Raw genomic sequence first — 24,065 nt, 5'->3', positions numbered from 1 at the left:
AGATACAAGAACCGAGGAAGGGAGCTTGCCTGAACAGTGCAATTCCGAGGGCAGTCTCCTAATACAAAAAAGAGGCCTGCAGTTCCGAGGACAAGCTCCTAATCAGGAAAAGGGGCCTGTCTGAACGGTACCATTCCGAGGGCAGGTTCCTAAACAAGGGGATGCCTGCCTGTAGGGCACAATTCCGAGGACAGGCCCCAGAAGACAATAAGGCTCGCCTGCTGACATAGGTGGAAAACTAAATTTCCCAGGAAATAATTCCCATTTTGTGTTGCTGAGTGGGGCTTGTCCCATGGATAACTTAGTCTTTTCTGTTATTCACTTGCTATTCAGTTTTCCTCAGTCTTTCCTGATTATTTACTGATTATTCTTATTTCCCATTCTTATTTCCCTGTGGTGATTTGTGACTTAACAAAATTACAACAATAGTGTAATAAAAACTTCATCCTGAAGGACTTTCCCCTGTTTAAATCCAACTTAGTTAAACCATAGTGTTTATCTATTAACTAGTTACATAGTGAACTTTAGAGTTAGGATTTTAATGGGTCCATAGAAGTTAGCCATATCTTATCCAAAAAACCTAGCTGTGAGTTTTGTCTTTGATTTTAAAAGCTTTTTAGTGATAGCTAGTTTAAGTTGGTTTATATTTACTTACACTGTCTCCCTGCCATAACGCTTTGAAGATAAGTACCAGTCTAAAACAAAGTTTGTAAATGCCAAATTTTTGTGTTTTATGGCCTCTTCAAAGTACTCACTAAGCTTAAAGATAGAGATCTTAAAACAGGATGCATGGCTGCTATACCATGTAATAGTTAACCAATGTACTTTTAACACTGTAATGTAATCTGTAGTGAAAAACTGTCTATATAATCAACTTCTATTGCCAATAAAGTTTGAGCAGCCCAGCGCCCTGAAAGGGACAAAGAGGCTGTCTCCGTAATTGTGCATTTGCCGACGCCGCACCCCTGTCCGATCGGGAAGTGCACGCTCCCTGGCCGTTGGAGCTGGCCTCCGGCATGATATCAGAAGTAGTAATCATGAGGGGAGGAGAGTATAAATGCCGGGTTGTTAAAATGCCCTTAGAATTAAGAGATCAGCAACTTAAAGCAAAAATTCATATATGTAAATATATGTAGATATATACACATTATATAAATATGTACACGTAAACATGTATCATATACATATATATTTATATAGATGAACCTTGTAGTATCCACAAACCAGAAACCTATAACATACGCACATACACACAAAAGAAAAAGGAATCAAAATATAACACAAGAGAACCAAAGAAGAAAAAAGGAATAAAAAACCTACAGAACAATTAACAAAATGGCAATAAAAAAATACATATCAATAATTACTTGGATGTAAATGAACTAAAGGCTCCAATCAAAAGACACAGAGTGGCTAAGGGATACAAAAACAGGATTCATATATATGTTGCCTATAGAGACCCACTTCAGATCTAAAGACAGACACAGACCAAAAGCGAGGGGATGGAAAAGGTATTCCACATAAATGGAAATCAAAGGAAAGTCAGGGTGGTAATACAGCAAACAAGAGACTTTAAAATAAAGACCGTTACAAGAGACAAAGAGGATGTTACATAACGATCAAGAGATCAATCCAAGAAAAAGACAGAACAATTATGAACACATAGGCACCCAAAACTAAGGCACCTAATACATAACACAGATATTAACAGACATAAAGGTAAAATCAACAGTAACAATAATAGCAGGGAATTTTAACACCCCGCTTACATCAATGACAGATAATCCAGACACAAAATCAATAAGGAAACACTAAACTTAAATGACACTTTAGGAGTGCCTATCATGGTGCAGAGGAAATGAATCTGACTAGGAACCATGAGGTTGAGGGTTCAATCCCTGGTCTTGCTCAGTGGGCTAAAGATCCAGTGTTGCCCTGAGCTCTGGTGTAGCTTGCAGACGTGGCTCGGATCCCGTGTTGCTGTGGCTGTGGTGTAGGCCTGCAGCTATAGCTCTGATTAGAACCCTAGCCTGGGAACCTCCATATGCTGTGGGTGCAGCCCTAAAAAGACAAAAAAAAAAAAAAAAAAAGACACTTTAGACCTGAAGTACTTAATAGGTATACATAGAACATTCCATCCAAAAGTAGCAGAATACACATTCTTCTCAAGTGCATGTAAAACACTCTCCAGGATAGATCTTAGGCTAAAAAACAAGCCTTGGTAAAGTTAAGAAAACCAAAACTATATCAAGCATCTTTTCTGACCACAACGCTATAAGACCAGAAATTAACTACAAGATGAAAGCTGTACACACACACACACACACACACACAAAACCCCAAACATGTGGAGGTTAAATAATATGCCACTAACAATTAACAGATTACTGAAGAAATCAAAGAGGAAATAAAAAAATACTTAGAGACAAATGAAAATGAGAACACAGATCCAAAAATCTATGGGATACAGTAAAAGTAATTTTAAGAGGGAAGTTTATGGCAATACAAGTTTACCTCAGGAAATAAGAAAAATCCCAAATAAACAACCTAAATCCCAAATAAACGACCTAACCTTACACCTAAAGCAACTAGAGAAAGAAAAAGAACAAATAAAACTCAGAGTTAGTAAAAGAAATCATAAAGATCAAAAAAGAAATAAATGGAAGAGATTAAAATACAGTAGAAAAGATAAAACTAATATCTGCACCCCCAAAAAAATCAAACACCTGGGAATACACCTGACAAAGGAGGTGAAAGACTTATATGCTGAGAACTATAAAACATTCATCAAGGAAGTTAAAGAGGATTCAAAGAAATGGAAAGATATTCCATGCTCCTCAGTTGGAAAAATTAATGTTGCAAAAATGGCCATGCTACCCAAAGCAATCTACAGATTCAATGCAATCCCTACCAAATTACCCATGACATTTTCCACAGAACTAGAACAAACAATCCAAAAATTTATGTGGAAACACAAAAGACCCAGAATTGCCAAAGCGATCCTGAGGAACAAACACCAAGCAGGAGACCTAACTCTCTCGGACTTCGGGCAATATTACAGAGCCACAGTCATCAAGACAGTGTGGTACTGGTACCAAAACAGACATACAGACCAATGGAACAGAATAGAGGACCCAGAAATAAATCCAGACACCTATGGTCAATTAATCTTTGACAAAGGAGGCAAGAATATAAAATGGGAAAGAGTCTTTTCAGCAAGTGGTGCTGGGAAAATTGGACGGCTTCATGCAAATCAATGAAAATGGAACGCACCCTCACACCATGCACAAACATAAACTCAAAATGGATTAAAGACTTAAATGTAAGACAAGACACCACCAAAGTCCTAGAAGAGAACATAGGCAAAAGATTCCCTAATATCAACCTTACCAATGTTTTCTCAGGTCAATCTCCCAAGGCAAAAGAAATAAAAGCAAAAATAAACCAATGGGACCTAATCAAGCTTTTGCACAGCAAACGAAACCATTAAAAAAGAAAAGAAAAAGAAAGAAAAGAAAAGAAAAAAGACAACTTACGGAATGAGAGAAAATAGTTTCAAACAGTGCAACTGACAAGGGCTTAATCTCTAAAATATACAAACTTACACAATTCAACAGCAAAAAAGCCAACAACTCAATGGAAAAATGGGCAAAAGACCTGAATAGACATTTCTCCAAGGAAGATATCAGATGACCAACAAGCACATGAAAAAATGCTCAACATCACTGACTATTAGAGAAATGCAAATCAAAACTACTATGAGGTACCACCTCACACCCGTCAGAATGGCCATCATTCATAAGTCCATAAATAACAAATGCCGGAGGGGATGTGGAGAAAAGGGAACCCTCCTGCACTGTTGGTGGGAATGTAAATTGGTACAACCACTATGGAAAACAGTATGGAGGTACCTTAGAAAACTACACACAGAACTACCATATGATCCAGCAATCCCACTGTTGGGCATGTATCTGGACAAACTTTCCTTGAAAAAGATACATGCACCCACATGATCACTGCAGCACTGTTCACATAGCAAGACATGAAAACAAGCTAAATGTCCATTGACAGATGAATGGATTAAGAAGATGTGGTATATATACACAATGGCATACTACTCAGCCATAAAAAAAGCACTATATAATGCCATTTGCAGCAACATAAATGGAACTAGAGACCCTCATAGTAAGTGAAGTCAGAAAAAGACAGACAAATACCGTATGATATCACTTATATCTGGAATCTAATGTATGACACAAATGAACCATTTCACAGAAAAGAAACTCATATTCTTGGAGAACAGACTTGTGGTTGCCAAGGGCGTGGGGGAGGAAGTGGGATGGACAGGGAATTTGGGGTTAATAGATGCAGACTACTGCCTTTGGAATGGATAAGCAGTGAGATCCTGCTGTATAGCACTAGGAACTAGATCTAGTCACTTATGATGGAGCATGATAATGTAAAAAAAAAGAAAAAATATATTTATGTGTGACTGGGTCACCTTGCTGTATAATAGAAAATCAACAGAACACTGTAAACCAGGTATAATGGAAAAAAATAAAAATCATTATAAAACAAAAAAAAGAAAGAAAATAAATAAAATCCATATTAGATAAAAATTAAATAAAACTAAGAACTAAAAGATAAAAGAAACTAAAAACCAGTTCTCAGTTTCAAAGTTTACCTTTGAAAAGATAAACAAGATTGATAAACTTTTAGCCAGGTTCCAAGAAAAAAGGAGAACAGAGGACCTAAATCAATAACATCAGAAATAAAAAAGAAGTTACAGCTGACATCATAGAAATAAAAGGGATCATAAGAGACTACTACGAACAACTATATGTCAATAAAATGGACAATCTAGAAGAAATGGCAAATTCCTAAAAATATACAATCTCTCAAGACTGAATAAGGAAGAAATAAAAATATGAAGAGACCAATCATCAACAATGAAATTGAATCAGTAATTTAAAAAATTCCCAACAAAAAAAAAGTCCAGGGCCAGAAGGCTTCACAGATGAATGCCACCAAACATTCAGAGTTAACACCTAACCTTCTGAAGCTATTCTAAAAGACTGCTAAGGAAGCAGTGCTTCCAAACTCATTCTACGAGGTCAGCATCACTCTGACACAAAGAGAGCACAAAAAAGAAAATTTAGAGGCCAATATCACTGACGAACATAAATGAAAAAAATCCTCAAAATACTAGCAAACCAAAGTCAACAATACATTAAAAGGACCATACAACATGATCAAGTGGGATTTATCCCAGAGTTGGAAGGATTTTTCAATATCTGTAAATCAATCAGAGATACACTACATTAATAAACTAAAGAATAAATATAATACAGTCATAATAAAAACCATACAATCATCTCAAGAGATGCAGAAAAAACTGCTGACAAGATTAAGCATCCATTTATGACAAAAACTCTACAGAAAGTGGGCACAGAGGAAACATACCTCAACATAATAAAGGCCATATATGACAAGCCCACAGCTAACATCATACTCAATACTGAAAAGCTGAAATTATTTTTTTCTAAGATCAGGAACAACAATATCCACTCTCACTACTTTTATTCATCATAGTATTAGAAGTCTAAGCTATAGCAATCAGACAAGAAAGAGAAATAAAAGGAATCCAAATTGGAAAAGAAGAGGTAAAACAGCCATTGTTTGCAGACTACATGCTACTGTACACAGAAAATCCTAAAGATGCCACCAAAACACTACCATAGCTCATCAACAAATCTGATAAAGTTGGAGGATTAATATACAGAATCTACCTTATTTCCATATAATAACAAACTATCAGAAAGAGAAATTAAGCAAACAATCCCACTTACAATCATATCAAAAAGAATAAAATATCTATGAGTAAACCTACCTAAGGAGGTAAAAGACCTAAACTTAGAAAATTCTAAGAGACAGATGAAAGAAATTGAAGATGACATAAATTCATAGAAAGATATACTATGATAACAAATTGGAGGAAATAATAATCTTAAAATGACCATACTACCCAAGGAAATCTATAGATTCAATGCAATTTCTATCAAAATACTAACAGTGTTACTCACAGAACTATAAAAAATAATTTTAATATTTGTATGGAAACAAAAGACCCCAAACAGACAAACAATCTTGAGAAAGAGGAACAGAGCAGCAGGAATCATGCTCCTTGACCTCAGACTATACAACAAAGCTACAATAATCAAAACGGTATGGTACTGGCACAAAAACAGACACACAGATGAATGGAACAGAATAGAAAGCCAAGAAATAAACAAACACACAGTGGTCAATTAATCTAGGACAAAAGTGGAAAGAATACACAATTGAGAAAAGACAGTGTCTTCAATAGGTGGTGCTGGGAAAACTGCACAGCTACATGTAAAAGAATGAAATTAGAACATTCTCAAATACCGTGTAGAAAAATAATCTCAAAATGGATTAAAGATCTAAACATAAGACAGGAAAGCATAAAACGTTTAGAAGAAAACATAAGTGGAACACACTTTGACATAAATTAGAGCAGTATTTTTTTGGATCTGTTTCCTAAAGCAAAGGAAATAAAAGCAAAAATAAACAAATGAGACCTAATTAAACTTAAAAGTTCTTGCACAGAAAAGGAAACCACTGACAAAATGAAAAGACAACCTACTGAATGAGGGAAAATATTTGCAAATGGCATGGCTGATAAGGGGTTAATATCCAAAATATATAAAGAGCTCATATAACTCAACATTGAAAAAAAAAAAACCCACAAAACCCCAACAACCTGATTAAGTAATGAGCAGAAGACCTGAATAGACATTTTCCCAAAGACTTACAAATGGCCAGCAGGCACATGAAAAGATTTGATATCATTAATCATCAGAGAAAGCAAATTAAAACCACAATAACACTTCACATCTGTCAGATGGCTATCATTAAAAGAACACAAATAACCAATGTCCATGAGGGACATGGAGAAAAGGGAACCCTCCTACACTGTTGGTGGGAATGTAAATTGGTGCAGCCATGGTGGAAAACAGTATGGAAGGTTCACAATAAAACCAAAGATAGAACTACTATATGACACAGCAATTCCACGTCTGGGTATATATCTGAGAACAAAAACAAAAACACTAATTTGAAACGATACATGTACCCCAGTGTTCATAGCAGCATTATTTACAATAGCCAAGACATGAAAGCAGCCTTAGTGTTTATCAACAGATGAATGGATACAGAAGATATGGGGGGGGGGTGTATAAAAGGGAATACTACTCAACCGGAAGTGTGTGTGTGTGTGTGTGTGTAAAAGGGAATACCACTCAACCGGAAAAAGAATGAAATTTTGCCATGTGCAACTACATGGATGGAACTGGAGAGTATTATGCTAAGTGAAGTGAGTCAGACAGAGAAAGACGAATACTGTATGAGGTCACTAATATGTGGGATCTAAAAAATAAAACAAACTAGTAAATATAATATGATAAGAAACAGACTCAGAGATATAAAGGACAAACTCATGGTTACCAGTGGGGAGAGGGGAGGGGGGAGGGGAGGGAGTTAAACTATGATGAGTAAAATAAATAAGCTACAAAGACATGCTGTACAGCACAGGGAATACAGCCAACATTTTATAACTATAAATGGATTATAACCTTTAACAACTGAATCACCATGACTTTTACAATATTGTACATCAACTACATCTCAATAAAAAAACTAAATAAATGGGAGTTCCCTGGTGGCCTGGAGGTTAAGGATTTGGCACTGTCCCTGCTGTGGCTCGGGTTCAACCCCTGGCCTAGGAATTTCTGCATGCTGTGAGCACGGCCAAATAAATTATTTTTAAAAGTGGGCAGAGGACCTGAATAGACCATTTTCCAAAGAAAACACATAGACGGCCAAGAGGTACTTGAGAAGATGCTCAACATTACTAATAATCAGGGAAATGCAAATCAAAACCATAATGAGGTATCACCTCATACTTGTTAGAATGGTTGTTGTCAAAAAGATAAGAAAACAGCAAGTATCAGAAAGGATATAGAGAAAGGGCCCTTGTACATTGTTGGTATGGTCACTATGGAAAACAGTATGGGAGTTCCTCGAAAAACTAAAAACAGAATGAATTTCCCTTGTGGTGCAGCAAGTTAAGGATCCAACATTGTCACTGCAGTTATTAAGGACAAAAACTTAATAATTCCATATGTATAAAAATTCCTCCTGAGAGCAAAAAGTCATGTATACTCTACAACTCGCATCATGAGGCTAGTGTATACTTGATACCCAAACCAAACAGCAGTGTGAGAAGGGACCAACACAGGACGCTCTCCTTCATGGACATAAACGAAAAAAAAAAATCCTAAATGCTATGGTTTCAGTTCAAATCCAGCAATGCATTAATACATAACCCACTGCGGAGTTCTCGACATGAGGCAGTGGGTCAAGAATCTGACTACAGTGACTTGGGTTGCCGTGGAGGTGCAGGTTTGATCCCTGGCCTGGCACAGTGGGTTAAAGGATCCGGCGTTGCCACAGCTGCAGCGTAAGTCACAGCTGTACCTCGGGTTCGATCCCTTGCCTGGGAACTTCCATATGCTGTGGGTGGGGCCATAAAATATTTTTTAAAATAAATGACACACTATGAACAAACCGGTTTATTCCAGGAATTCAAGAATAATTACCATGTAATTGTCCATATAATCAGAAAAAATTGGAAAAAACCCTGAGATCATTTCAGATGCAGAAAAGACAGGTAGTAAAAATCAAGAAGCAAATACGATTTAAAACAGAACTCCCAGCAAATTTTTCAAGGCAGACAATGCAAGGACAATCAGTACACAGCTCCTACTCAGTCTTGTTCTGGAAGTTCTAACAAAATAAGCAAAAAGAACTGAAAGATATAAGGATAACAAAGAATCATAACTGTTACTAGAATTAGACTGTAGCAAGGTGATCACTTTACAAAAATCAACTGTATTTCTACATATTGCAACACAGGAGATACCATTAAAAGATATACCCCAACAATGGTGAAAGAATACAAGGTACCTGGAAATAAACACACCAAAAGCTATGTCAGACTTTTAGGAAGAAAGTTAGAAACGTTACTGATAAACATTAAAGGAGATCTAAGCGCTGGAGGGAGAGATGTAACGAGACGGCATCATCGGAGAGATGCAAGTCCTCCCGAAACTGATGTACTGACTCCGTTCAGCCCGAAATTCCAACAGCCTTCTTTGCGAACTTTTAAAAGCTAATTCAAAAACCCGTGCAGAAAAAAAAAATTAAGATACTTCTGAAGAATGAAAGGGCTTGACGTTATCTCAAGGACAGACACATGAGCCAGTTCCAGTAGAAAGCTCCGATACAGACCTGCGCCTGCGTAGAAACTTGACCTGACTGTGGAAGCGCCGCAGAGCAGTGGGCAAGGACTGTTCAATACACGGTGCTTGGCCACCACTGGAGGCTACTGTACTGGACAGTGTGGGTCTAGAGGGTACAGTATTCTTGGATGACAGGGGCTGCAGCACATGTACTGATGGCTATTGAATTTTTTCAGGCAGACCCCTCCTCTGTCCAGTGTGGTGAGCTCCATGAAAGGTACAAGACAGGTGCCAGGGCGCTGCAGGTACAACTTCCCTACACTGCAGTGCAGAGACAAGCAAGGGGATTCCTCCCTTTACACGGCTTGGTGGGAAGGAGTCGGAGTGGTCAGCAGAAAGGACAAAGTTCACGCTACCGCCCTCAATGGCTCTCTTTTTCACCTCTGCAGAACCTCTCGCCAGCTTCAGTGTCATGCATGAGCAGACCCTTTCAGGAACGAGAGAATGTTTTTTCTTTAACAGGGGCTGCATTGCCCCAGCAGGAAATTAACTGACAGAGGAAGGAAATCAGAGATGCTTAGTCCTACACTGTGGTGTCACTCTGATAATGAGAAAAAATACTGGCACTTACAAAGTCCACAAAATCTGGCTTTCTTATTAAAGTAAATCAAACCTAACTTATTGGGCATCATTGGATCCACAGCATAAAACAATTTTCTGAATGTTTTACTAAATCATGACATAATTCAGCAAATAAACAGTACATACAGTGATGGATCTGGAGGGAAATACTCAACATGTTTGCTAAATTAAAACTGGAACCTCCAAACTGGATGCAACTTCAGAAAGAAGAACATACACACTAATAATCTGGTAAAACCAAAGATATCTGTTCCTTATGTTGAAAAACAGTACGAATTTTGTCATTATTTAACCTTTATATTTTTAAAGTAGGCTATACTACTGCTAAATTATAAGACTTTTTATATTCTTCTTGTGGGAAAATCACCATCACTTTCTCCAAATCCTCCACCACTTCTAATACACACTTTAAGAGATTAAATGATATTTTTAGTCTCTGATGCCTTGGGTAAGAATTTCCAAGGCATTCTTTTCCCAGTGAGAAAAGAATTTTTTTTTTTTTTGAATTGTAAAGGAATAAACAAAAGAGGAGGAGTGGCCTAAAGCACAGGGTTTGGAAAAGACGTATTTAGGTAAGTCCCCCATAGGCCCTTGGCTTCGGTATTATTGTCTCCGAGCCTCATTTATCTCATTTGCAAAGTAAAGCTACTTACTATGATCTGTTTCACACATTCCTGGAAGAATCAACTACTGGCACACTCAACAGTCTCTACTATTTTCTCCTTTCGCACTTGCTAAAAGGAAAAAGTCTGTTTTGCTTCATGTCAAACAGACTTTTCCTGAACTAGTCCAGTGTGTGGACTATTGTACAGGGATGAAGTGTCCTCCAAAAACTCATGTCCATCTGGAACCTGTGAAAGTGACCTTATTTGGAAATGAGGTCTTAGCGGATATAACAGAGTTAAGATGAGGTCACACTGGAAGACAGTGCGCCCTAAGTCCAGTGACTGGTATCCTTATAAGAAGGGCAAGTGAAGACAGAGACAGGAATGGCCCTGGGACCACAGAGGGAGATGCTGGAGTTATGCTGACAGCAGCCAGCAAGTGCTAGGCACTGCTGGCCACCTCCAGAAGCTAGGAAGCGGGAGGAAGCGGTCGCAGAGCCTTCAGAGAGAACAAGGCCCTGCTGACACTTTCATTTTGGACTTGCAGCCTCCAGAACTGAGAAAGAATAAATTCCTGTTGTTTTAAGGCACCCAGTGCGTAGCACTTTACAGCGGCCCTAGGAAATTAAGACAGTCCTAATTTCTAAAAGAAACATGACGCATTTTGTCTCATCTCCCACAAAGAAAAAACACACCATGTCCTTTGCTATGGTTGAATAACAGCTGGCAGATTCCAATCTTGTCTGATGGGGGTTTTCCAAGAATACCTTTTAGGAGTATGTTAGTTAGGGCTGTTTACAAGTGACCAAAACGTAAGTAAAACAGGCTTTAACGAACTCAAAAGGTCATAGAAGGATGAGTTGTATTAGTGGATCCTGATTTCCAAGAAAGATAAGCAAGAAAGACAAGCACCCCTGAGACGGGACCCATCTGGAAGCGGCTCTGGAGTCACTGACGGCAGGGCTCACCATCTGGTTCCCCCTGTGGAGTCGCTTCATTCTTTTCTCTTTCCAGCTGCAGCCTGTTTTCAGCCAGCAGCGTCCAAGTTTTACGGTTCACAGAGTTTATCCCCAAAGAAAGACTACTTCCATGATCTAGGTCCCCAAGTCCAAAAAGCCCAGAGGAGCATTTTGAGTGGCCAGAGCTGGGTCAGCGGTCCATTCCCAAACTAGGAGCCCAGTGGCCAGGCTGCTACTGGAGAGGGGCATGGATGGAGACAACCTAACAAGGAACAGCCCTAGTTTCTTTCCCTGATAAAGTAGATAGACTCTTTTCATTTACCCCAAATTCTAACTAACATGTTAAGGTGAAGGGAGCCAGCAGGAGAGGAGACATAATTTTAAAGGCAGATACAGGTACAATTTGAAGGTGAGAAGCAGTAAGAGATAAATCACATTAACAATCCATGCAATCCATTGATAAAGGACTTGAGGGAGGAGCCAGTAAGCATATGAACAGGATGCTTTGTGTATGTAAGTATAAATAAAGCAATTTTCACAGTTGGAATTACTGAAAAACAAGTTTCTCTGTTCAAAAGAACAGAAGCAGGAGCTCCCTTAGTGGGTCAGTGGTTAACGAACCCAACTGGGAACCATGAGGATGCAGGTTCGATCCCTGGCCTTGCACTGTGGGTTAAGGATCCAGCGTTACCGTAAGCTGTGGTGTAGGTCACAGACACAGCTCAGATACTGAGTTGCTGTGGCTGTGGTGTAGGCCAGCAGCTACAGCTCCCATTCGATCCCTCGCCTGGGAACTTCCATGTGCCCACAGGTGCGGCCCTAGAAAGCAAAAACAAGCAGAAGAGATGAAGTCAAGCAACTATTTTTATTTGAAGATTTACTTTAAAGAAATTTTTATCTCTTGGTGGTAAAGGAACCATATTTCATTGGCAATAAACATCTGACTGCATTGTGTGAGCAGGACACTGAAGCGCCCAAGATTGTTTTGAGAGATAATTAGCTTCAATATACAACTTGTAACTTTCTTAGACATAATCACTTACCGTAGTACTGGGGTTCCGATCAGCTCGATTGAGTTCAAAAGAATTTATTTTATGGGCACTCATTTCATCAGTGTCGGCAATGACATAATGTCTCGGAGAGTAAGCATCAGATAAGGTCTCGAGCAGCCTCAGGATCTCAGTGGTGTGCCCACCTGGAAAAAATATTGAGAGGCCTAAGATGAAGAAACCCAATAAAATGTAGTCTATACCTGTATCATGAATATTACTGAGCCTTAAAAAGGAAGGAAATTCTGACGCATGCTACAACATGGATGAATCTTGAGGACATCACGTGAAGTGAAATAAGCCAGTCACAAAAGGACAAATATGGTATGATTCCACTTACATGAGGTACCCAAGAAGTAGTCACCTTCATAGAAACAGGAAGTAGAAAGGTGGTTGCTAGGCACTGGGAAGTGGGAGAACAGGAAATTATTTGTTTAATGAATACAGAGTCTCAGTGTGGGATGATAAAATATTTCTGGAGGAGTTCCCATCGTGGCTCAGAGGAAATGAATCTGACTAGTATTCATGAGGACACAGGTTCAAGCCCTGGCCTCACTCAGTGGCTTAAGGATCTGGCGTGGCTGTGAGCTGTGGCATATATCTGTCTGACTACATTATAATAATGCTATGCTTTGTATATTTCTCGAAAGACAGACAGAATATTTGTCAACAATAATCTATGCCCCATATAAATACTACTTTTATATGGGGGAAGAGGATAATAAATAACAATAATAATAAATGTATAAAAATAAAATCAGTGCGAGAAGTAGGTTGTACAACTGTACTAGCTGAATATGGAGACGTATAAGACACAAGTCTTGTCATCCAGAAGCCTGATGGGGGAGTTCCTGTCATGGTGCAGTGGAAACGAATCTGACTAGGAACCATAAGGTTGTGGGTTTGATCCCTGGCCTTGCTCGGTGGGTTGAGGATCCAGCGTTGCCTTGAGCTGTGGTCACAGACACAGCTTGGATCTGACGTGGCTGAGGCTATGGTGTAGGCCGGCGGCTACAGCTCTGATTAGACCCCTAGCCTGGGAACCTCCATATGCCATGGGTGTGGCCCTAAAATAGCAAAACAAAACAAAAGAAGCCTGATGGGAAAGGGGCAGGACACACACAAATAAAGAGCAAGGCAAGACCACAATAAAAATTAAAATGAGGGGTTTGGCCAAGCAGACAGTTGTGAAAAGTCAATGCCCTCAGCAGAGAGATCCCTGGGAAAGGCTGGAACGACTTGAAAGGTGAAGCTAATGGACAGTCAGGAGTCAGGAGGCTGCTGGGGTCGGGGGTGGGGGGGTTTATTAGGACATGAGAAGGCAAGACCTGCGATGTGTGTTCAGGAGATGGTGGGGATCCTGGGAAGAAAGATGAGGGAAGAAAGAGCAGGAAAGTAGGCTGGAAGACAGCTGCTGAAGGCTGCTGCACCGTGAAGCAGCATCAGGGGGGCCTAAGCATCCACCCCACGGCTCAGATCCTCAGCCAACAGCGGTCTCAGCTCTCTCAGGTCGGCAAGTATTTACTGGCCTTACCCAACAAACGTATGTTCCACTTCTGAAATCATACCATCTCCAGAACTTGAATATTTTACTTTGAAAACCATGAATTTAGAAGGCAACTGTGTCCACGGCAGTTTCCTTCAGGGATTAAAAAAAACCCCAAGGAACACTGACCCATCACGTCAACTATGCATCGATTAAGCAAAGCCGTGGAACTCCCTGAGAAAGAGCCCTATGCTACCCATTTAACCGCACAATCGCTCGGCCAGGTTGATGTCTTTAACATCCTCAGGTCCGTGCCTCTGCTCACACGGTGAAGCACCCCACCTCCTGCCTCCCACACGGCTGCAAAAACTTTCAACAGTCATGCAGTGAACATATCAGATAATCAAATTAAGCATGTGTTTTCTTCAAATACATCTATTTTCTCATAGTAGAAAAAGGAGGGAGTTCCTGTCATGGTGCAGCGGAAATGAATCCAACTAGGAACCACGAGGTTGCGGGTTCAATCCCTGACCTCGTTCAGTGGGTTAAGGATCCAGTGTTGCCGTGAGTGAGCTGTGGTGTAGGTCGCAGACGCAGCTTGGATCTGGCGTGGCTGTGGCTTCGGTGTAGGCCAGCGGCTACAGCTCCCTCCAATTAGACCCCTAGCATGGCAACCTCCATATGCTGTGGGTATGTCCCGAAAAAGACGCCCCCCCCAAAAAAAAAGAAAGAAAAAAAAAGGAAAGGTTACTCTCCAGATTCCAGAAGGAATGAGATATACACATAAAATAGGCACAGAATAAGTGCAACAGGAATTAGAATCATACTTTATAACTTGTCACCCATCTTCTTATTTAGGGCAAGTAATTTACACATCTGACTTATGCCTAAGCATTTTAGTTTTTAACTCTGAAAAAGTGTGGTGCTTTGCAAAGTAGGTACTTGTTTTCACAGCTGGAACAGTGAAGGATATAACCTAATATACACAACATCTGCCACTGCAATTAAAGCTTCATTTTATCTGTTCTAAGTTTTTTTTTTTTTTTTCTTGAAAGGAAACCCTCGCTTTGAACATTTAACCTGGTTTACTGAATAAAGTATTACAATGATGGGCTTTGTCTTCCATGCTGCTCTTGTATGAAGATCCTTTGTGAATGAAATCTCAGGTCTATCTTAAAATGTACCCGGAATCCAATCACTTCTGTGGCCTCCTCTGCCAGTGCCCTGTTCCTGCCCACATGGCTCTCACGTGGGTCATGACTACGGCGTCCCAGTCTGTTCCCCTTGCGGCACCTGCGGATGCACTGTTCACTTCAGTCTGTTCTCAATACGGCCTCTAGAGCGAGTCTATGAAAACGAGTGGATTGAATTCTTGGCCTCTGCTCAAACCCTCCAACGGCTGTGTCCTCCGCACATGGAGGAGAAGCATGCTGTCAGCTGAGCCCCTGCTACTGCCTCTCGGACCTCATCTGCCTCTTCCCCACTTGCTTCGTCTGCATCAGCCACTCTGGCCTCCTTGCTGTTGGGTTATCTGTCACCTCCCCAGGGAGGTTTTCGCTGACAGTTCTGCCCCAAGTGCATCTCTTCTGCTCTCCTTCATAGTATTTATCACCATATAACTTCCAACGCAGTCTATCCAGTTTTGTTTTTGTCTCCCCCTTCCCTTCCCCCCACCCCCCAGAAGGGCAACACCATGATAGCAGGGATTTGGGTTCATTTTGTTGCTTCTGTACCTCCAGTGCCTAGAAATTAGTAAGCGATCTCATTATTGAATGAATGGATGGATGAGAGTTTGGTATTAGCTCTAAAAATGCCTAAGGAGACCATACAATGTTTCAAAGAAAAGCAGTAATTTTGACTGATGTTCTTTGGATATAAGCGATTGGTTAGTAATACTTTCTGGTACGATTTAATGTTTTTTGGGGGGCGTTCCCATCATGACTTCAGTGGTAACCAACTCGACTAGTATCCATGAGAATGTGGGTTTGATCCCTGGCCTCGCTCAGTGTGTTAAGGATCCGGTGATGCCATGAGCTGTGGTGTAGGTCACAGATGTGGCTCGCATCTGGTGTTGCTGTGGCTGTGGCTGTAGGATGGCAGATGTAGGTCATACTGCAGTGTAGGCCGGCAGCGGTAGCTCTGATTGGACCCCTTGCCTGGGAACTTCCATATGCCACAGTGCAGCCCTAAAAAAGACAAAAAAAAAAAAAAAAAAGATTAAATGCTTTTCGGTATTCAAGGTAAACACTGAAAATGCCTTCTTCGTCCTCCCAAGCGTTGGGCATGAACTATTAAACTATTCCTCTGACTCCAAGACTCTCTCTGACTTGGACGACTCTTTGAGGTCCCTGATCTCTCCGTATTCTGAATGGTTTGAATGGCAGAGGGCACCACTCGCCAGGCAAATTCTCAATCTTCGTTTTCATTCCCAGTCCATCAAACCTAATAATGTGCAAGCAAATGGCTCTAACATCCATCCATCCAACCATCCATCCATTTTTTTCAAGCCTGAAACCTGGACATCATTTTTGAGCCTGCCTTTCCCTCACCCTTCCCTTTCAATCCACAAGGCCAGTGATTTTTATATCCTAAATCTCATTTAAATGCATATATTTCTCTCCATCCCGACATTCATCATCCCCAGTCAGGCTGTCATCATCTGTCATGTGAATTAGTCAAAAGGCTCCCACTTGTCTCGCTACCTCAGTCTCTGTCAAGACATTCTCTTGGCAATGCAGGCTGAATGATCTTTGTGAAAGCTCAGATGGAACTGGGTCACTTTCCACTTAAAAATACTTTAAAAGATTCCTTTGCTACCAGGACTATCAGTGGTCACCATTTATTAAACGCTTTAACCATATACCAAGCAATCTGCTTCCCCCCTGGTTGGCATGGTGGGTTAAGGACCTGACATTACCACAGCTGTGGCATAGCCTGCAGCTGTGGCTGGGAATCAATCCCTGGCCTGGGAACTTCTATATGCTGTGGGTACAGCCAAAAAAGAAAAACCAAACCAAAAAAAAAAACCCGCTTTATTTTTACTTTTTTTCCCTTTTTACAGCTGCACTTGTGGCATATGGAAGCTCCTGGGCAGGGGTCAAATCAGAGCTACAGCTGCTGGCCTACACCACAGCAACACCAGATCTGAGCCACATCTGTGACCTGGCAGCATCCTGTGGTAACACCAGATCCTTAACCCACTGAGTGAGGCCAGGGATCGAACCCATATCCTCACAGAGACCATGTCAGGTTCATAACCCACTGAGAAACAACAAGAACTCCAGCCACTTTAAATACTACCATACCTAGTCTCTCCTCACCTTGTCCCAGCCCGCATTTTTCCAGGTGGAACCAGAACGAGGCTCAACGAGGTTAACTAATTTGCCCAAGATCACCAAATTAGTTAAGCAGCAGAAATGTGATTCAACCAACATGATGTCAATTGAGGGGCATGTGGTCCTACCCCCTGCATGGTAGGAATCAGCAGAGTAGTGCCAATAGCTTCACAGAGCAGGTTTAAAACACATTTCAGGACCTGCACTGGGCTTACGGCCCCCCCATCAAACTCAGTGAAAGAGTGCTGTCCTACCTCTGGCCGTTCCTTCCACACCCTCCCAGCCCTCAAAGCCTCAGCTCCTCCCTGTCTGGCATATTCTTAGTCATCTTTCAAGTCTCTGTTTAGGCATCACTTCTTCCTGGAAGCTTCCCACTTGCGTTCAGATAAAGTGGGGTCCAGCCTGAACATCCATGGCCGTTTGCTCTTCCCAGGTTAAAGCACTTATCTCATTGTGGCAAGTATCCATCTGGTTTTTTGTTTTCTGTTAGCTTTTCTATACTATCCACTGCATTCACTGTGTACCTTTCACACTGCTTGGGCCAATTCAACACGCAATGGCAAGTAGCGTTGGTCGGTTTTATTACGTCCAGGGCTTAGCTTAGTGCCTGGCCTCTCCCATGGCTTATTAAGTGAATGAAGGCATTCATTATACTTGAACATAGGTTTAGAACATTTGCTCCTCAAAATTATTCTATCTGGATGCAATCGCCTGGCATTTCGAAATGTACTCCGTATGAGCAGGAACGGCTCGGTCAGAGCTGTCCATTAAAGGTGTAAGCCCCTACAGAGGGAGCGCACTCCTTTTGGATTCTATTACCCGATTCCACAGGTTTGTTGTTCATTCTCTGACACAAGAGCCTACGTGAGTGTTGTTCTCCTGTTAGCAGTTAATTGTTTTTAATCCTCGCGGATTGTGTATATGTACATTTATAAATGTGGCCATTTGCTTTGTCTCTTCTATCATGTAGTATTTGTGACTCCTCAACTAAATCCTAAATGCCTGGATTAATAATGCAAAACAGCAATTTTTATTCAAGGAAATTGCATGTTAGCATCAGCAAGCTTTTGCGTCCCCTGTGTTCACTAGTTTGTTAGAAAAATATACGCTACAGAGAAGCTTAATTACAGGCAAGTGTAAATTACTCATTTGTCATTAAAGACGCGGCCTGGGCCGCGTTGGCAGACCAGCATTTTGCCCAGGCTGGGCAGACCCGCCCCGTGCACGCAGAAAAACTACAAATCTCAGCATGCAATGCTGCACAAAGTGCTAGGGGCCCGGCGAAGAGCGCCGCGGGGCATTCTGGGGTTTGTAGTGCCAAACTCGAGCCCTCCAGTCGCCGCGCGGATACTCACCAGACCCAGCGACCACCAAGAGGCTGAGAGACCGCCGAGGCACAGCGGCGCGGGGACGCAGGACTACCCACAGCCGCACTGCCAGCAGCACGGCCAGGGCTGCCCCCGCCGCGGCGAGGATAAGGGCGCCACCCATTCAAACAGAAGACGCATGCGTGCTACCCGCAGGCGCCGGCCGCCCAGGAGCGGTCAAAGTTCGATCTACGGGCGCTGCGGAGACTCAAACTCGGAGCGTGCGCGTCCTGGTGGGCGGGGCTTGCTTGCGGTGGGAGGAGTTTAGGGCCAGATGCGGAAGCCCGCACGGGAAGGTTCCGCCCGCGGTCCTGCGGCACTCGGCGCACCTGCTCCCCGCGCGGGTGCTGGAGTTAAAGCGCTGGAGAAACTGGATTTCCGCCAGTGAGGAGGTCACCTGTGCGCCCTAAAGGCCCGGAGTTCCCAAGTTAGCAGGTGTTCCAGCTCCGCCAACTTTGTGAATTTCACCAGAGGTCAATGGCATATATGTATTTTAAATATATATATATATAATTTCACCTGGGATCAGTGGCATACATATCTATTTTGAATGCCAAGGGAAATGTTTCCATTGCACTTGCAGACGTTACTGAAAATGTTTGCCAGTAAAAGGTGCCTTGGTACAAAAAACCGAAATTAGGGTCCTCATCCAAACTGGATGTTTTCCCAACACTCATGTTTTTAACTTTTCTAGGTGTTTTCGCAGATCAGAACAGGCTAGCTGAGAGTGATCACCTCAAATTATGCCAGGATCCGAAGGGGAAGGGAAGCCCAGTGGCTCAAAGAAGTGAGATAGAGAAGGTGTCATCTCATATTTATCCAGTTGACTTTATCACAAAGGAAATGCTTCCCCCAATCCCAGTTCTGCTCGTTTTTATGTTTACTCAATCCACATTGCAGAAATATAAGACTACTGAGATTAGAGAAGCCCCTTCATCCCAAGTGTAATTTGCTTTCAGTCCCCTCTAGACCTGCAAGTTAGAGAGGACAAGTACACAGATGAGTCAACCAGTCCAGAATGGTGAAACAGCTTGCCCAAGTGAAATAGTGGCAGATCTAGGTTTAGAAACTAGAAATCCTAACTCCTGCTGCATGAGAGTGTTACATTGTGTATTCCTTTGATCAATTCAATTGCTTGGTTATCTCAGTTTAGAGCCTAGAATGTGGGGTGTTTTGTGTTGTGTTGTCTTCAATGGAGCCACTGAATCAGAATGTCCAGGTGAGAGACCTGGGATCAGCTCCTCTAACCAATGTGTTAATTTCTACCAGCAGGCAATGTTGGGAAACTGTCAGGGACTTTGTAGGGTCATTTTCTGACTAAGGGTCCTCACAGCACTTCTTATATTCAGTCTTCCATCAAATCTTCCTAACCATCCATCCTAATAATAAGGCCCCAAGGTGAATACTACTCCCCTCTTTATAAAGAATTCTTTAAAAGTTCAATGATTTGCCTACAATTACGTAGCTTTTAATTGTGGGCTTAGAAGCCAATGCCTCTCAAAGTTTGATGGAATCAAACAAACTCATAGTTGGAAGTCCAGAGGTAGGGCCTCTGCCACAGTATGAAAAACAGCTTAAGAACCTTACAAAGGATGTAGTTTTCTTTCATCAGTCCCTCTGCCATTCCTAGCAATGACATACACCTGGGACTCTCTCCCCTCCTAGTTAAAGGAAGACATTGGTGGTGTTAGAAATTACATCTAGGCAGAGTAGTCTCCAGAGTTCAAGAGGGTATCTTGTCATTGGGGGGTTTTTTTTTTGTTGTTTTTTTTAAGGGTGAGGAACCCTTTCCAGAACCTCTCACAGCAGACTTTTACTCCTTCTGGCCACATCGCTATCACTTGCTCACACACACGTACAAGGAAGGAGACCACAAAGCTGGCTGGGGTAGGGTGGAGATGACACACACGACGCACCTGTGGTATCTGGCTCTTTGCTGGAGGGTGGGTACTGAACCAATGGGCCTTGTCTTGGAAAGGAGGAAGTTAGAGGAGGGTGGAGCCCTGAGATGATTGTAGGATCAGCATAAAAGTGTTTGGCTGGCTGCGAAGATAATGTGAGACGGTGTTGTAAACAGTCACAGGCAAGGGAGCTCTTGGGTGTATTAATAATGTCCAGGCCCCAGAAGACACCCCCCCCTCCAATACTTATCCCCTCCCTACTATCATAACCCACACGTGTATGAAAAATCAGTTTGCCCATACTTGGCGTGGGGCTGGAATGAATGAGGGTGATGGAGCATTTAGGGGCTGCCAGTCATTTGGAGAATCAGAGGGTGGAGCAGCAGACCTTGTTTGGAGTTGCTGGTTGTGTTATTTTGAGTTAAGGCTAGGGTCACACTCTTCAGTGTTCCTGACAAGGAAGTCGAGCCCTGCAGGGAGGAGCTGGGTGGCAGGCAGAGACAGGAAGAAAGTTGCAAACTCCTGAACAAAGTACATGTCTGCCAGGTGAGCTGAGTCCTGGGCTATGACAGGGGCATGGAGCTTCGATAATCAAGAGGTCAAGAAGCTGTGCTGGATTAAGCAGAAAAGGCTGGGCCTAGCGGGAGGAAGCAACAACTCAAATCTCCCTTGGGGCAGTAAGTTGCCCTGCCGATGCAGATAACAGGTGTGCCGAGGTAAATTGTAGTGCTGCGAAAAGCATAAAAATGTATTGATTGATTAGCTGAATAATAATATTGAGCCATAACCAATCGTAAAGTCTTCTTGGGATGTGATTTTTATTATCTTTTAAAATCTGTTTTTGAAAGTTTCTGTGACAACGATCTCTTATTCATGAATATTTTAAAAATTAAGATTATTTTGCACTAGTGAGTAGAACTGTACTTGTTAATTTATTTAACATGCTTAATGAGCACCAGCTATGTGCTAGATTTAGGCACAAGGGATCTCATAGGAGTAGGATAGAAGTCCGGACAAGGACCTTAGACTAGGAAGGTGACAGTGAGAGGTAGAAGAAGGAAGATTTGAGATACAGTTGATGGATAGAGTCAGTAAGACTTGTTGATGGATTAAATATTGGGAATCAAGGTGTCCCTTTGATTTTTGGCTTCAAAACTGATTGGATGGTGCCCTTTGCTAACAACAGACAGGAAGAGAGACAAACTTTTGTGATTGGAGAAAGAGGATGAAAATGAGGTTTTCTGTTTTGGATGTTAGTTGGAAGAGCCTGTTCAGCTTCCAAGTGATTATGTCAAATTGGCAGTTTATGTACAAATCTGCAGCTTAGGTCAGAGCTAGAGGATAAATTTAGAGTTCAGCCTATAGATGGAATTTAAAGCCATGGGACTGGGTGAGATCACCTAGGGAGGGAGTTTAGGTCCATCCTGTCCAAGAGAACTTTCTGCAATGATGGAAATATTTTATGTCCATGTTACCCACCAGGCACATGTGCCCATGGAGCCCTTGAAATGTGGCTGGTGTGATTGAGGAACTAAATTTTAACTTTATTTCATTTAAATTATTTTAAATTTAAATAGCTACATCGACAAGTGGCTACTGTATTAGACAGCTCAGGATAGAGAAGTCTGGTGTCATTAACATGCAGCGGTCTGGTAAAGAGACCGGGTTGGCACAGAAGATGGAGAAGGAAAAGCCGGGGTGATCGGAGGGAAATCAGGAAAGAGGGGAGTCCACAAACACCAAGGGAGGAAAATGATTCGGGACCAGGAATGCAGTTAGCTCTGTCACCTGCTTCTGATAGGGGGCATCAGGTGGCCTGGGAACAAATCAGTCCCTGGGACTCTAAACAAGAGCAGCATTTGCATGGAGTGATGGTTGTGGAAGGCAGAGAGAAATGGGCAGAGGAGAGAATGGGAGACAAAGAAAAGCAGCATCTGTGGACAGTTGTTTCAAGTTTTTCTTTGGTGGAGAATGGATAAATTGGATGGGGAAATGGAGGAGCATTTATAATCAAGGAAACATTTTTGAAGATAGGCGTTAACTGCCATAGTCATTTGATGTTAAAAATGATCCAATAGAGGAAAATTGATGCAGGAGAGAAAGAGAGTGAGAACAGAAACACATTTTGTTTTTATTTATTTATTTATTTATTTTTGTCTTTTTGCCATTTCTTGGGCCGCTCCTGCGGCATATGGAGGTTCCCAGGCTAGGGGTCAAATCGGAGCTGTAGCTGCTGGCCTACGCCACAGCCACAGCAACAGCAACACGAGATCCAAGCCATGTCTGCAACCTACACCACAGCCCATGGCTGAGCAAGGCCAGGGATCGAACCCGCAACCTCATGGTTCCTAGTCGGATTCGTTAACCACTGCGCCGCAACGGGAACGCCCACATTTTGTTTTTAAATGAAAAGGGTTGAAATCCAGAACGCAAGGAGAGTGATTGGGCTTTAAGAGAAGGGACTCTGTCCATGGCAACAGGATGGAAGGTAGGAATATGGAAACAGATATTGGGAGGTTTGTAGAGCTGGTGGTCAATACATAAGGGTGTGGAGACTAGGGGTGCAGAAGAGCATGAGAAGCTCAAGGAGAAAGAAGCTGTGAAATAATCTTCTTGAAGAGTAATTGGTACACTCAGCGGGATCAGCCTAGGATTTCTCTGCAGATGGGGATGCCCCGTTTGAAGCTTATGATAACAAATGCAGAGAAAAACCGGTCGGCATGGTTTTATATCTTTCTCGCCCACTGGAAAAGACAGACAGTTGACTTTAACCAGAGTTAGATTTCTGAGAGGCGAATGCACTAGAGAGAGAAGGTTCTTTGCAAGGGAGTAAGGTCCATGGAATTTCCTCTGGACACAGTGGCAAATGAAGACAGGGGCGTGGAGGTGAGGCAGTGGATGAGTCGTGGAAGAGTGTAAGTAGTCAGTGGATTAGAGACTAAAAAAGCTGCAATGAGAAACTAGAGTCAGTGACCTAGACCGGTAAGGGGTGGGGGTCAGATAGGGGGATGCTTGAAGTCAATATTGTGTTATGGCTGGTGGTAGTATTTACGGAGTGACAGTAGGAATGGATGAAAAAGATCACAGGGGGTCCCCCACATGGATGCTGACGTCACTGGGGAGTGGGAGAGAAAGAAAGTGAGCTAGGAGCTCAAGTCTTCAAAGAGTAAGAGGTGGGAAGACGACAGCCACTAAAAAGGGCATCAGTAATAAGCTGGACATCTTCCTGTCCCTCCAGACCCATTTTCTCCTTCCCACTCACTGCCCCGGGAGCTCAAACCTGGATGAAATCAACAGGTTTCCTCGCTTTCATTTGCTGGTCGGGTTGGACCAATGGGGATCTTGAGCACCGAAGAGCCCCTCTTCCATGTGGCCTTTTATACACAGCTCTCTGCTTC

The 24,065-nt window shown here is 42.1% G+C and overlaps 2 protein-coding genes across 11 annotated transcripts in view; one reads left to right on the top strand and one right to left on the bottom strand.

Moving 5' to 3' along the window:
- ALG14 (ALG14, UDP-N-acetylglucosaminyltransferase subunit) overlaps positions 1-19,000 on the bottom strand; it is a 120,957-nt gene extending 101,957 nt beyond the window's left edge. For 5 of the 10 annotated variants that reach the window (XR_001303466.2, XR_002343590.1, XR_002343589.1 and 2 more), the window contains exons 1-2: positions 18,755-18,979; positions 12,573-12,724 (exon numbers count right to left, since the gene is read on the bottom strand). Coding sequence is in view for 6 of the 10 variants with exons in the window: in XM_013988175.2 (XP_013843629.1) it covers positions 12,573-12,724; positions 18,755-18,890 (288 nt within the window). In the remaining 4 variants the exon portion in view is untranslated. Of the gene's footprint in view, positions 1-12,572; positions 12,725-18,754 lie in introns of all 10 variants that reach the window. The other 5 variants (XR_002343591.1, XM_021090180.1, XM_021090182.1 and 2 more) reach the window with 5 other exon arrangements.
- The window catches only part of TMEM56 (transmembrane protein 56), a 108,601-nt gene continuing 105,693 nt past the window's right edge, over positions 21,158-24,065 (top strand). The window contains exon 1 of the mRNA XM_021090165.1: positions 21,158-21,383. The gene's annotated coding sequence lies outside the window, so the exon portion shown is untranslated. The remainder of the gene's footprint in view (positions 21,384-24,065) is intronic.

Source organism: Sus scrofa, chromosome 4 (genome assembly GCF_000003025.6).
Source record: "Sus scrofa isolate TJ Tabasco breed Duroc chromosome 4, Sscrofa11.1, whole genome shotgun sequence".
Classification (NCBI taxonomy): Eukaryota; Metazoa; Chordata; class Mammalia; order Artiodactyla; family Suidae; genus Sus; species Sus scrofa.
This window is presented reverse-complemented; position numbering and strand designations above follow the sequence as displayed.